The sequence below is a fragment of the Neoarius graeffei genome, chromosome 26 (genome assembly GCF_027579695.1).
Source record: "Neoarius graeffei isolate fNeoGra1 chromosome 26, fNeoGra1.pri, whole genome shotgun sequence".
Taxonomy (NCBI): domain Eukaryota; kingdom Metazoa; phylum Chordata; class Actinopteri; order Siluriformes; family Ariidae; genus Neoarius; species Neoarius graeffei.
This window is the reverse complement of record NC_083594.1, coordinates 3,776,168-3,791,733: the sequence shown is the minus strand read 5'-3', so window position 1 is coordinate 3,791,733 and position 15,566 is coordinate 3,776,168. Positions and strand designations below refer to the sequence as shown.

At 42.5% G+C, this 15,566-nt stretch overlaps 1 protein-coding gene across 1 annotated transcript in view; it reads right to left on the bottom strand.

The window, feature by feature from the left end:
* Positions 1-9,675: 9,675 nt before the first annotated feature.
* Positions 9,676-15,566, bottom strand: part of trim62.1 (tripartite motif containing 62, tandem duplicate 1) — a 70,949-nt gene continuing 65,058 nt past the window's right edge. The window contains exon 6 of the mRNA XM_060909752.1: positions 9,676-12,914. Coding sequence (XP_060765735.1) covers positions 12,364-12,914 — 551 coding nt within the window. The 3' untranslated portion in view covers positions 9,676-12,363. The remainder of the gene's footprint in view (positions 12,915-15,566) is intronic.

The window sequence follows — 15,566 nt, the reverse complement described above, 5'->3', positions numbered from 1 at the left end:
AACCGCGCTCGCTTGCTCACACACACACCACTGCTCTCTCACCCGCATGTGTTATTAACAGATTGTGTTTGAGTTTATGGTGAATCTGTGTCGCTCACCTTCATCTCCCAGGAGCCGCTGAAATTGCCATTTTGAATGCTTTATGTTAATGTAATGTAGTTTTCAGTTTTTTGTTTACTTCAACTTAAGACATTTTCTGCTGCGCTCACAAAAATTAAGAGATTTAAAGATGATTGATGGACACCATTGCAGGTGTAGCCATGTTTTTCCAATAAAAAATAATGTTGGAATGGAAGCGATGCATTGGGTGTTTTTTTTAAAATGCTAGATACAGGGCAGAACGGCGAGTAGAGGTAAGAAAAACATTATATATTTAATTATCGTGATACATATCGATATCGAGATATTCAGTCATGTTATCGAATATCGCATATTTTTCTGATATCGTGCAGCCCTACTGTACAGACTCTAGACCAGACAAGTGCCTTCAAAAAGGCTATGAGTGAGTGGAGGGCGTTTTAGTGAGGTCTTTTTGGAATGCTGTGAGTTAAGTTCAGTGTTTTTTGTTTGTTTGTGCCTGATCTTGTAAACCCCTCGTACACATGAATAGTCAGTGCCCCCAAAATGCACTGTTGCTTTGGCGTTGTGTAAGCACTGTAAGTCAAAATGCATAGACTTTTATTTATTTATTTATGGTGCCTGAGGTCCTGGGGAAGTGGAATCTTAAGAGATGTTTTAATGTTTGAATGTTGAAATGGGAAAAAAAATAAACTTGCTGCAATGCTACACGTGTCGTCAACTTGATTCAAGATAGTCTCTGGTCTCATATCTAGAGTATTTTACTAATTACAGGTCACAAAAGGAGAATCTTTTAAGCTAGCAATGCTTAGTTGTAGAATTTAACAATCCTAATATTAGTATATTTATCTTAAATTCAGTTTTTACTGCTAAGACTTTGTCATGAATTTAAGTGAAATACCCTTAAAATGAAATAAATAAAAATGACTTGAATGGCTAAATGTAAGAAGTACGATCTTGTTATAAGGATTATTTTGAGTTAATCAGATCTCGCATAACAAGTTCCCCAATCTTATTTTGGAATTATTTCATCTAAAAACAGGTTAGATTTTTCATCTTACTTTAAGAAATCTTACCAAGTCAAATTTGACTAGTTCCATTGGCAGATTTTTTTCACCTGATTCAAGCAAATATGCTTTGTTTTAATCTTTTATTTCTTATTTCTGAAAGGCCATTTTTTGCAGTGTATAGCTGCCATAACGGAACTGAGAACAGGAGCTAACTGGTTTCATGGACATTCCACAATATTAATAACAATTCTATCCACATTCGCTGGATATGAGCAATCGTACGCTCTGATTGACTACTCTACTACTAGGATATCAACTCGTATACCGGGAGTAGAGGAAAAACAAAATGGTGGAGCACGTAGATCTTTTTGAGCCATAATTTGTTGATTTTGGTGTTTGGACTGTCATGGGATAACAGGATTACTTCTTGAAATGATTTCAGTTTTGTTTTTGAGAAAATGAAACCAAAAATTTGAAAGAAACCAAACCAAACACAGGCTTACAGCTCATCAAAGCACATCGTCCACATGTTTGCTTTTTTTTGGCAAGTCATTGTTATTTCAGAATGACCGTCATTACGTTTCTTTGTGTAATCTGTGTGTACTCAACTGTCGCTCCACCAAACGTTCGAGGGGGAACCACCCCAGCCCTGAGTACCAGTCAGTGTCAGCACCATGAAAGGAAACCCCGGGCCTCGTCATGCACTTGTGTGTTCCTTTATGATGAAGGTGAGACAGATGAAAAGGTTAAAGACGTGCTGAAGCAAGCACAATGTGAAAAGAATACATCAAACGTTTACCACGGGCTCTTTTCCTCATTCGTTTGCTGTTCAGGGAACCAGGTGGCGTTTTTAATGTCGTAGTGCGTGTTTGTACAGTAAACCACTCAAACACTGCTCTCTTAACCTGCAAAACAAACATGATACACAGTGCAGGCTTGGAACAATGAGCAATACTGACAAGACATACGAATAATAAATCAGGGTCATTTCTGTAAGTGGTGCAAAAATATTTCCTCCTCTCCTTCACATGCATTAAATACAAAAAAAGATTTTTTATATATACACACACACATGATCCTCATAAAGCATCATTTCATTCTAACACTTAATGTCTTCCACCTGAGAGTCCTGAAGTTACACCTCTCGACACCAGAGGTCTCCCGGCACTGCGTCATGACATTTCCACTTCATTCGCTGAAAGAAAAAGCTGTAAAATGACACTGATTGAACAAACACACAAAACAACTTGGTTTTTTTTCCTCCTCAAACATCCACTGGAGACCCAGCAAACCACTTTTCAGCTTTTTCTAGGAGCGCTTCAGGCTAAACGCTAATCTGACAGTGAAGGAGTTTAACGTGCCAAAGGATTCAGGCCTGTGGAGACAAATCCAACCTACAGGAGCCATTGAGTCACTGAGACAGTGAGAAATTGCTTGCCTACATATCATACATGAGCAGTTAGTGTTTATTCTACTTGTAAAAAATACCTTAACGTGACATTAAGTACAGTAAATAGGATTCCTGCAGCTTAGGCAGGAATCTGGAATGAATATTTATAGCAGCTGTAGCATTTACACTGCATTAAGAGTCCCATGTGGATGAAGAACGTTCAGTAACAAGGTAATGAAACACACTGTTGTGCTGTTACAGGAGAATAATCTAATAACCAGGTGGCGCAATGAACCAAAGTCACCGCCGTCACATGGAAATCGATTACTTTCCCATAACAGCACATCCCGAAGTGTTTTATTCCTCTTACACCACCACCATTTTTAATCAATGTCACAAAGCATGAACAAGTACAGCTTTCCCAAAGCCCTGACATGGAGACGCCGTCCATAAACGTTGAGACAATGTCTCCTAACAGAAAACCAACAGTTGATTTCACAATCGCTCTCAGCGTCATCAACACTTCTCGTCCTGTTTTTATAAATACAAAAGGTGTCACTGTTCATCTGGCAAAATGTCAAGTCGAAGAGAACTCAACAGCCATCACTCCAAACAGTAGAGTGTTTGTACGTTTGAAACGCTGGAGGCAAAGGAGTATCATAGAACATCACGAGCAAAATCAAAAGGATCAAGTCTCAAAAGCAGATCTGATAAACATCAAAGTGAAATTTAAATCAGCTTGAGAAGTTAAAGGTCCCATGGCATGAAATTTTCACTTTCTGAGGTTTAGCGTTAAAATGAGTTCCTCTGACCTTCTTAAGTCACCCCAGTGGCTAGAAATTTCATAATGTGTAAACCAAACTATGCCCAACATTTGAGAATGGCGCGTCAAAACGGCGTGTTGATAAGCTCTTCCCTTTACTACGTCAGCAAGGGAGATGATCCCCACGCCCCCCCTCTGGATTCCCACCCACTGTATGGATTGCCCGCCCAACTCAAAAGTTACTGTTTGTCCTACCAAGCCTACTGCGCATGCGCAAAGCCTACTGCGCATGCGCAGAACACATGACTACATTTTGTAGTGAGGAGCCCATAGAAGACACAACATGGAAATTGCGCTGTACATGGATGTGACAACACAGAAAGGAGTCTGTTTTTACTGCCGACGGGAGAGCCCCTGAAGACGCAGTGGCTTAATTTTATTTACTTCAATAATACGCCGTCGAGTCTACCTAAGGCTGCTGGGCCATAGAAGGTTCACGCTGCACGCTGCATACTGCACACTACACGCTACACGCGTGTAAAGAAAAGTGGACAAACGTAGCATGACTTGCTCTGGGCCATAGAACGGCGTTCACGTTGCACGCTGCACACTTCACGCGTGAAGCATGAAATGAACATGCACACTTTTTTCTAGGCGTGAAGATGGAAATTCCAGTCAATGCATGCGGTCACCGCCGCACCAGCCAATCAGAACGGGTCTAGGGAGATAACTCTATGCTTTCAGGGGAAAACTTCAGAAAAAATATAATTGAATGGTATAATTGAAAAATAGTTCTTCATCGGGATTGTCAAGCAGATTATAGAATGTTCGGTGAAATTCACCACGGGTTTCTCTCAGAAGGAAGTGTTCTCGGCTCCAAATTCTGTTCCTTTTTCTCTTCCTCTGTCTCAGTAAAAGCAGAATGAGGCAATCGTCGTCATCCGAAGAGTCCGTATTGTTGGTTACTCGGTCAAAGTAGAACAGACGCAACACGTGAACATCCAAGCATGAAGTTTAATGGCCCAGGGTCCGGTTCTTCACGTGAACGTGTAGCGTGTAGCGTGCAGCATGCAGCGTGCAGCGTGAACCTTCTATGGCCCAGCTGCCTAAGACGGTGTATGTTTGTCAGAAGCATTTTCCTGATGAATGTTTCCACAACTTGGGACAGTACAGGGCAGGTTTTGCACATCAACTGTCACTGAAGCCTGGGTCCGTACCAAGCATCCCTGCCGCATCAGCCACAAACACCGAACAAGTAAGTGTATAACTGGTCGTTTTGCCGCGTTTTAAAATCGGTGCGTTAGCCTAGCAATGGCTACATTAGCTGTGCAGCTAACCGCTTCCTGCAGTTAGCCAGGTACATGGGCTCGAGTTGTACCATTTTTTTTTTTTTAGACAGGGCGGACGGACCAGGGCATTCGCCTGCCTGGTCGTGCCCGACGAGGAGCGCTCTCGGCCGGCTTGGGAGGCAGACGGCAGCCCCTCCCCCTCCCCCCATGGCACGCCCCCACCGTCTACCCTTCCCCGCCTCCTGCTTCTCATTAGCAAAACGACGCACTGGGAAAAGCGCTGAAATGGGGCTTTCTCCCAGGAGGCTATATCTACGTACCGAGGGTTCATTTCGAGAAAGGCTGCGGATATAACATCTGGAAACCTCCACGAGCCCGTTTAAAGCATCAACAAACCACCATGCCATGGGACCTTTAAGAGCTATGAAGATGAGGTACAGGTTGGGTTGGTCCTCCCCTTTTTTTCTCCTTACCCAGAAATTATAAGCAGGCAAGCTTTTACGCACAACTGTGCATCTTTAATGAAATTCCAGAACATCAGGAAAGACATCTGGGAAAGTAAGAAATCTTAAAACAGCTTTCGATACTTAGAGAGAGAATAAAATAAACAAGCAATTCTATTTTCGTCAGCAAGAAACTATTCTATCCACATTCACTGGATACGAGCAATCAGCTACTCTACTACTAGGATATCAGCTCATACACCGTGAGTAGAGAAAAACAAAATGGCAGAGCGTGTTGCTGAACCAACAGAGGATGAAATAAAAACTCTACTCAAAAACAAAACCCCAGAAAATACAATACAAAACAAAAAATATGGAATGAAAGTATCTGATGGTAAGAACGCATCTTATTTTTCAAGAATGATAGCATTTTCCACAAATTGCTCCAGTCATTTCGCCGGTTTGTTTACATTCTAAGCGGAAATGATAGATATTTTGCATAAAGTTTATCAAATTTCCAAAAAAAAAAAATGCTCCGTTTCTCAAAATCCAGTGAATGTGGAGAGAATAAAACAGTTATTCCACTCAATCTTGTCGTACATGGATTATAGACAACTCGGTGCTACGCGCCTCGTCAGTTATCAGCTCATGTACGACTCGATTTCGTGGAATAACTGAACTATATAGCAAGTACTTGATTGGATGCTACACTTTTTTTTAAAATAAATCAAGTCTCATTTATGTCTATTGTTTTTGCCTTAAATGTCAAATTTTATAATTAAAATAACATCTAAATTTTGTGACGCATCATTGCCTTCATTTTTGTTAACTTCACTCCACTTTATTATTATTTTTTAATTATTTTATTTTCTGTCAGGTTCAAATCCAGGGACTGAGCTGGTCAAGCATTTCTATATACAGCCAAGTTGTAACCTTTTGGCAGAGGCAACCAGGCTTTGGGTTTAAATATTCTGTGGAATTTATGCTGAAAATTATACAATTATTTACCTTTGGAAAAAAAAAAATGAATGAGGTGTTCGAGGAAAATACAATAATTTCTGTTCATGCTATTGAAGGGTGCCAAGATTTTTTTTCTTGCTGGCTCGCAGCACAGCCAAACAGGTCAATGTGTGTCCAAAATCCAAACTGGTATTAATTACGTGATACCCGAGAGCTCCTGATAAGCAGCGTCCCGAGTTTGGGGAGTCGTTTCTCCACTGTGATGTTTAAACGATTAAATTAAAAATGCAAGATGGATCGATTCATCCGACGTTGTGGCTGCTGTAATCTCAAAATAAAGAAATAAACAAAACACTGTTCATAGCGAGGTTAGGTTCACATCAGCCAAATAAATAATGCTGGAAAAGGTGAAGTGCAAGAAATGGTTTCACAAATACATGAGATGTTCTCGTCTTCTTTTGGACCACAGTAAAGAGACGACACGCCACATCACATTGTTGGTTTCATCGGTCTTTATTCGTACATTAAAACTTTTTTTTTTTTTCCATGAACGTCCAGCAGCGAGAGCACACCACAGTGCGTTTACACAACGATGGGTGCGAAGCATCAGTAATCCGGACACACAATCTTCATTCAGATTCATCACCGTTATCAATTATAATCATTAAAGTAAACATTGTAAAATTAATCAAATCAATCATCTTGCACACATTTCCCTAAACCCATCTGATAATGAGGGCTGAAGCCCCACACAGCTGTACAGATCCCTGCTCCAGGTGTGCTGGTTTACACACCCCATAATGCTGGGCACTGCCCAAACCCTTTAAACACAAATGGAGCAAACATCACACACACACACACACACACACACACACACACACACACACACACACACACACACACACACACACACACAACCCAGTAGTGCAGAGGTACAAAGTTAATATATGGAATGAAGAATGAAATGAAGAGAAGAGTGGGGGCAAAAACAATTAAGTTTGGTCTGCATTAGCACAAACAGTGCCAATAATTAGTGCTCGCTAGTGTCAAAGAAATGCATTTACACTTATTTTATCCTCTTCGCTCTTGTTGGTCTGGACAGTTCCACTACCATGCAGCGACTTTTTTTTTTTTTCCTTTTCCAGTTGCATTACAATAGAATTGTGGGCGGGACAAAATGATCTACAACAACCACCAACCAATCGCTGAGTCACGACTTCATTTTACCCAGGGTGCCAATACTTAAGATATCTTTTGGATCATAGTTAAGCAGGTTAACTTGGATCCAAACAGGAGCATTAAAATGTTTGTCTTAATTAATTGTCTTGTAATTAGTTGTCAATTAATTGCTCGTCTCCGCCTCCAGCATTAGCCAGTTTTCCTTCATCTTGCATCCTAAATGCTGGGAAGTGAATTTTCCTCTACGATCGACTGCATGCTCGTGTTCATTTTGGAACGCCCACTTTTCACAAGCCAATCACATCCTGATGAACAAAACTGAAGTCCCGCCCATTCAAACACTGTACATCACTTCAACCGGAAATACAGTACTGTGCAAAAGTCATACAAACGGTTATAGATTTCTATTTTACGACCTCGACATTATCAAGTCAAAACATCACAAAAACATTTTAGAGTTCTGAACGTTTGTTGAAACATTTCATTTTCAGACATTTTTCCATCGACGGCATTTCTTTACACGTGCCTAAGACTTTTGCACAGGACTGTACGTCACGAACATTGTGGGGAGGAAAAAAAAAAAAAAATCCATGAAATTCAGGGTTTCTGTGTCTGGACAAAAGTTGGTGGCTTTGCGCTTGTAAATAACTCGACTATCTAAGGCACTACGTCGATAAGAATGATAACTTTAACGTCTGACAGAAAAATAAGCATGTACACACAGCATCCTAGAGCCTTTGAGTAAATAACCTGGGAACTGGAAACTTCTACTGTACTTTGTGCGTCGAAGTTGTGCATCAGGATAAATATAACGACTGTTGACGACTAATTTAAATATCAGAGTTAATTGACAAGGCTCATCGAACATCAATCACTTATAAACTTCACTGAATCATTTATACAGCGGTGTGAAAACACAACGGTGATTCAGAAACTAAAATTTGATAAGAGGCATCATCACCTAACAGGACTGGTGCTGTTATTAGGGGAAACATTACATGTGCAACTTTTTTTTTTTTTGAAGCCGATATTCAAATCAGCTTTGCGTTTTGTACAGTGGAAAGTTTGTGAACCCTTTAGAGTTTTCTATATTTCTGCAGAAATATGACCTAAAACATCAGATTTTCACACAAGTCCTAAAAGTAGATAAAGAGAACCCAGTTAAACAAATGAGACAAAATTATTATATTATACTTTGCCATTTATTTATTTATTGAGGAAAATTATCCAAAATTACATATCTGAGTGCCAAAAGTATGTGAACCTCCAGGATGAGCAGTTAATTTGAAGGTGAAATTCGAGTCAGGTGTTTTCAGTCAGTGGGATGACAATCAGGTGTGAGTGGGCACCCTGTTTTATTTAAAGAACAGGGATCTATCAAAGTCTGATCTTCACAACACATGTTTGTGGAAGTGTATCATGGCACGAACAAAGGAGATTTCTGAGGACCTCAGAAAAAGCGGTGTTGATGCTAGTCAGGCTGGAAAAGGTTACAAAACCATCTCTAAAGAGTTTGGACTCCACCAATCCACAGTCAGACAGATTGTGTACAAATGGAGGAAATTCAAGACCATTGTTACCCTCCCCAGGAGTGGTCGACCAACAAAGATCACTCCAAGAGCAAGGCGTGTAATAGCGAGGTCACACAGGACCCCAGGGTAACTTTTAAGCAACTGAAGGCCTCTCTCACATTGGCTAATGTTAATGTTCATGAGTCCACCATCAGGAGAATACTGAACAACAAATGGTGTGCATGGCAGGGTTGCAAGGAGAAAGCCACTGCTCTCCAAAAAGAACATTGCTGCTCGTCTGCAGTTTGCTAAAGATCACGTGGACAAGCCAGAAAGCTATTGGAAAAATGTTTTGTGGATGGATGAGACCAAAATAGAACTTTTTGGTTTAAAAGAGAAGCGTTATGTTTGGAGAAAGGAAAACACTGCATTCCAGCATAAGAACCTTATCCCATCTGTGAAACATGGTGGTGGTAGTATCATGGTTTGGGCCTGTTTTGCTGCATCTGGGCCAGGACGGCTTGCCATCATTGATGGAACAATGAATTCTGAATTATACCAGCGAATTCTAAAGGAAAATGTCAGGACATCTGTCCATGAACTGAATCTCAAGAGAAGGTGGGTCATGCAGCAAGACAACGACCCTAAGCACACAAGTCGTTCTACCAAAGAATGGTTAAAGAACAATAAAGTTAATGTTTTGGAATGGCCAAGTCAAAGTCCTGACCTTAATCCAATGGAAATGTTGTGGAAGGACCTGAAGTGAGCAGTTCATGTGAGGAAACCCACCAACATCCCAGAGTTGAAGCTGTTCTGTACGGAGGAACGGGCTAAAATTCCTCCAAGCCGGTGTGCAGGACTGATCAACAGTTACCGCAAACGTTTAGTTGCAGTTATTGCTGCACAAGGGGGTCACACCAGATACCGACAGCAAAGGTTTGCATACTTTTGCCACTCACAGATATGTAATATTGGATCATTTTCCTCAATAAATAAATGACCAAGTATAATATTTTTGTCTCATTTGTTTAACTGGGTTCTCTTTATCTACTTTTAGGACTTGTGTGAAAATCTGATATTGTATGAGGTCATATTAATGCAGAAATATAGAAAATTCTAAAGGGTTCACAAACTTTCAAGCACCACTGTATATTGCTTATTTCAACTACATAAGATTTTTACTTTAAAGTCAAAGTAGACCTGCCAACATCGTTCAAAAAAATCCTAAAGAAAAAAAAAAATCACAACCTAGAGCACGTTGATGACCAAATTGCCCATAGTCCTGCCTTCTTGCTTTCCGTTGGCTCACAAAATGGTGACGTCTGCATTCACAGGTCAACGGTCGCTGAGATAAAGTCGAAAGTGAAACTGCATCTTTCACTTGCCAAGTCCTTTCCCTTCCAGTGAATCAGCTATACAGTTATAAAATTATAAGGTGCCGTATCTGAGGGGGGACGACACCCCACAAACGAAGTAATTCTCAGGTCATTCCCACATCACTGTTGCAAAAGGGGTCAGAAATCATACGGAAGAACCATAAATATCGTCATCCCTTTAAATTAAATTACACAGCCGGTGGAAGAGGCTTAACCAGGGAGCAAATATTTAACTCTAATTTGTGAATTTTATACCAGGGCATCATGAGTTGCATGACACATTCATTCATTTTTAAAGTAACATGATCAACATTTTGTCCAGTACATGGTTTCCTACCTTGCTGAAGGGTTTATTGCTGACATGGGAATAAAGCCACAACTACAGAGAAAATTTTCAAGGCTCCCTGAAGCATCAGCATGAAAGAAGACACGTTTTATAATTAGGCCGTAGAGAATATCGTCGCAATGAGCGTTTATACTGCGTTAGTGGCAACATCCCTTCAGGGCAAATGAACGAGGAGCAAAGTGCGTTCATGAACAGGCGTAGTGTTCTTTACAAAGAATTGTGCAGTATTTTCATGTAAGACTAACAGTAGAACCCATGAGGGGGTTGATCTCACCTCACCTGCCCTCACTGAACAGGGGGAAGTTTAAACAAAACCCCATTAACTATTTACAAGAAAAACTAACTCAAAATGTTTGGCCCTTGTGGTTTTGTTTTTAATATACATGGAATGGACTGAGTTTGAATTTTGGGGCGGGAGGAAGGGGGGGAAAAAAAAAATCATCTAGCCACTGCCTTGCACCGTTTCTGCCTCGTGAAACGTGCTCGAGTTGACAGATGGTCCGACGCAGTAACAGCCCTTGCTTGTTTTCTGTCTCTCTCTCTCACACACACGTCCCAGTGAGACATCCAGAGGGACAACAGCGTGACTTGGAATAAAGGAATGTCAGAAATGAACATAAGTAAAATAAATAAATAAATAAAAAAAAGTGAACGGGACAAGAAGAGCATCGAGTCACTCGGTCACCTGCAGTACGTTTGACGACAGCGTTTTATATCACAGCCTCGTTGGATTCTTTTAATTCTGAATGAATTTAACATAAAACTGCACTGTTGTAATCATTATCGTTTCTATAGTAACAGCTCATTCACAGAGACTTGCATGGAGGAAGTTGTGCACAAAGTCTCAAGCTAATAAATTGCAGTATAGCTTAAAAAAAATAATTGACAAACTACATTGTGTGTTTTTTTTTTTAAATATCTGAAGAACCAAGATGCTGGTGAAGGAAGGATCACTATAATGCAAGTGAGAACCTGATTCGCGGATGTCCCACAACATTAAACATGTTCTGCATCGTTCCTGAACTATAATCTCTGGTTGTGGTATAAAAGGAATAAAAAAAAAAACCCTCAGGCCGTGCCGTTACACCAGAACGCTCCACTCCTGCAGGGTAACAGGAACTCTGCTGGATTCTATTCCTTACATAACAGACAAGTGACGCAAGTTCGTTCTTCCTGCAGTGTCCTGGATCACAAACAGGACATGAAACAGAAGTGTCAGGGACAGAGTCGTCTCAACACACACACGCGCGCTGCAATTACTGCTGATCGACTGCAAGGATGTCTGCCGTGGATAAGTGTCACCTGGGCAGCAGAGGACGCGCCGTTCTTGTTTATTCTCAACGGAAAAGAATAAAAGCCTTATTTTAAAAAAAAACAAACACACAAATCACCTGGAAATGCACAAGACAGAATATGTGCTCCAAAAAAAAAAAAAAAAAAAGAATAGGACAGTGGTATACAGTACTGGACATTCCACAGAACATGCCAAAGCTGACCACATGAGGAATAAAAAGCGACATGTCTTCACATCTTGAGCTGCAATACAACAGAAGCTCTCTCTCTCTCTCCTCCATCTCTGAGCAGAAGAGTGCCGAGTGTGAGCACTTGGTCTCTGGAGGTTGACAGGATGTGAGTTGGAGCATTGTGTGTGTGTGTGTGTGTGTGTGTGTGTGTGTGTGTGTGTGTAGCAGCTGGGAGAGCGAGAGAAAGCCACGGCATGATTACAAATGACCAGAAACACTGAATGTACAAAAAGCCCACAGAGGAAATGTCGCATCAGAAAATGTGCCAGAATTTCCATCACCATTTTGTTGAATGCTAGAACTAAAAAATATTCGGGAGGTCACGGTGCTGTAAAGCACGTCTGACATTTTGAGTCAGAACTTAAAAATGCACCCAGAACACAAAAAAAAGGAAGAGAAAAAAAAAAAAAAAAAAACCACACACAAAAAAATACCCCACCCACCCCAAAACACTACTGGTCTTTTGAAGACTGACGCGTGAATCAGAAAAGCAGCCTATAGTCGCACGGTGTTGATCCGTAACGGCTGCACGTTCTTTCCGTTAGCGTGACTCTGACCAGGACTGAAGTACGGGAACAGCTTGGCAGAGAACTTCTCCCGGTACGTGTAGAGCCAGGACATGTCTTCAGCATTGTAGAAGACCAGCAGGCCTTTGGGGTAGTCTAGGTACACACCCACTTTCTCCAGCTTGCTTTTGACGTTGAGGCGGGTCCAGGGCTCGGTGCAGGCGCTGTACTGGTTGCCGTCGTGCATGACGATGCAGTAGAAGCCGCGGCTCGGGCTGATCTGGATGCTGCCCTTGCGGCTGACCGTCTCGTTGGCCACGCCGATCATCCACTGGGTCTTCTCAGAGACCATCACCTCCCAGTAGTGCACACCTGAGCAGAAGCCCTCGGCCCCCAGCACGGACACCTCCACGTCGAAGCGGCGCGGTGAGTCCTGCAGAGGCTGCGGGTGCAGGTTCCCGTACGCCACGATGGTGCAGTCGTCAGACAGGATCAGCCTCTGGTGGGCCGTCAACGGGTCCAGTGTCAAAGCGGCAGGCACTGGAACAGCAGTGAAGAAAAGAAAAAAAAAAAATCCATTAAAGGAGCTGTGGGTAATAATCTGTCGGGTGTTCTGATATCCTTTGCTAAATTTTCGATTCCAGTTCAAATGCCAGATGATGCCTTTCATCTACACTCACGGTTCAGGTTCTACATGAACACCCTAAAAAGCTGCACGTCCCAAAAACAGCCCTACCTCCCTCAACCTCCCCAGGATGCTGTAGCTTGGTACGCAAGTGCTGCGACAATAATCAAAGACTTGTGTAAAGTTGCTCTTTGATGAGTATTGTTAGAAGCACTATATAATAAAAAGAAAGCAAAACTCAAACACAGAATCATAACATCGTTTGTGGCAGACACAAACTTCATGGGTTAATTTACAGAAAGTGGTTTAACTCACACCAGGTTCACTGTGTGGTGTTAAATGCTTTGATTCAGATGCATTTAAATAAATAAATAAATAAACAAAAACATACATTCAAGGTTCTTTGTAAAAAAAAAAAAAAAAGAAAAGAAAAACCCAGTATTGAGAAACTGTCCAGACTCTGTGCATACACAGCTTTTTATAAAAGTATCTCTGAAGTTATAGGAAAGTCACAGGTCTGGAAATAATAAGTGGTTAAATATATTCTAGACTGCGGCTTGAAAATCCGTTTCCCATCGTCCAGCGCTGTCCTGCAGCAATCTAAAAAAACATTACAGGAGGTTCAGGTGTTGTGTGATTTAGTTGCAGGATCAGAAATTGTTTGTTTGGTGTCCGACTGCGAGCCTTTCTTTACCTTTAGAGAGAGAGAGAGACTGACCGACACACACAGAAAGAGATTGGGGGGGAAAGACACAGACAGAGAAAGACAACCAGACACAGAGAGAGAGAGACAGACTGACACACAGAGACTGGGGGGGGAAAGACAACCAAAGAGAGAGACAGACACACCGACTGACACACATAGAAAGAGATTGGGGGGGGGGGGGGGGGGAAGACACAGACAGAGAAAGACAACCAGACACACACAGAGAGAGAGAGAGACCGACTGACACACATAGAAAGAGATGGGGGGGGAAGACAGACAGAGAAAGACAACCAGACAGAGAGAGAGAGAGAGAGAGAGAGAGAGAGAGAGAGAGAGAGAAACCGACTGACACACATAGAAAGAGATGGGGGGGAAGACACAGACAGAGAAAGACAACCAGAGAGAGAGAGAGAAACCGACTGACACACATAGAAAGAGATGGGGGGGAAGACACAGACAGAGAAAGACAACCAGAGAGAGAGAGAGAGACAGACACACCAACTGACACACATAGAAAGAGATTGGGGGGGGGGGGGGGGGAGACACAGACAGAGAAAGACAACCAGACACACACAGAGAGAGAGAGACCGACTGACACACATAGAAAGAGATGGGGGGGGGGGGGGGAGACACAGACAGAGAAAGACAACCAGACACACACAGAGAGAGAGACCGACTGACACACATAGAAAGAGATGGGGGGGGAAGACAGACAGAGAAAGACAACCAGACAGAGAGAGAGAGAGAGAGAGAGAGAGAGAGAGAAACCAACTGACACACATAGAAAGAGATGGGGGGGAAGACACAGACAGAGAAAGACAACCAGAGAGAGAGAGAGAAACCGACTGACACACATAGAAAGAGATGGGGGGGAAGACACAGACAGAGAAAGACAACCAGAGAGAGAGAGAGACAGACACACCAACTGACACACATAGAAAGAGATTGGGGGGGGGGGGGGGGGGAGACACAGACAGAGAAAGACAACCAGACACACACAGAGAGAGAGAGACCGACTGACACACATAGAAAGAGATGGGGGGGGGGGGAGACACAGACAGAGAAAGACAACCAGACACACACAGAGAGAGAGACCGACTGACACACATAGAAAGAGATGGGGGGGGAAGACAGACAGAGAAAGACAACCAGACAGAGAGAGAGAGAGAGAGAGAGAGAAACCAACTGACACACATAGAAAGAGATGGGGGGGAAGACACAGACAGAGAAAGACAACCAGAGAGAGAGAGAGAAACCGACTGACACACAGAAAGAGATGGGGGGGAAGACACAGACAGAGAAAGACAACCAGAGAGAGAGGGAGAGAGACACAGACTGACACACACAGAGATTGGGGGGGGAAAGACGCAGACAGAGAAAGACAACCAGAGAGAGAGAGAGAGAGAGAGAGAGAGAGAGAGAGAGAGAGAGAGACCGACTGACACACACAGAAAGAGATTGGGGGGGGAAAGACACAGACAGAGAAAGACAACCAGACACAGAGAGAGAGAGAGAGAGAGAGAGACAGACTGACACACAGAGATTGGGGGGGGAAAGACAACCAAAGAGAGAGAGACAGACACACCGACTGACACACACAGAAAGAGATTGGGGGGGGGAAGACACAGACAGAGAAAGACAACCAGACACACACAGAGAGAGAGAGAGACCGACTGACACACATAGAAAGAGATGGGGGGGGGAGACAGACAGAGAAAGACAACCAGACAGAGAGAGAGAGAGAGAGAGAGAGAGAGAGAGAGAGAGAGAGAGAGAGAGAGAGAGAGAAACCGACTGACACACACAGAAAGAGATGGGGGGGAAGACACAGACAGAGAAAGACAACCAGAGAGAGAGAGAG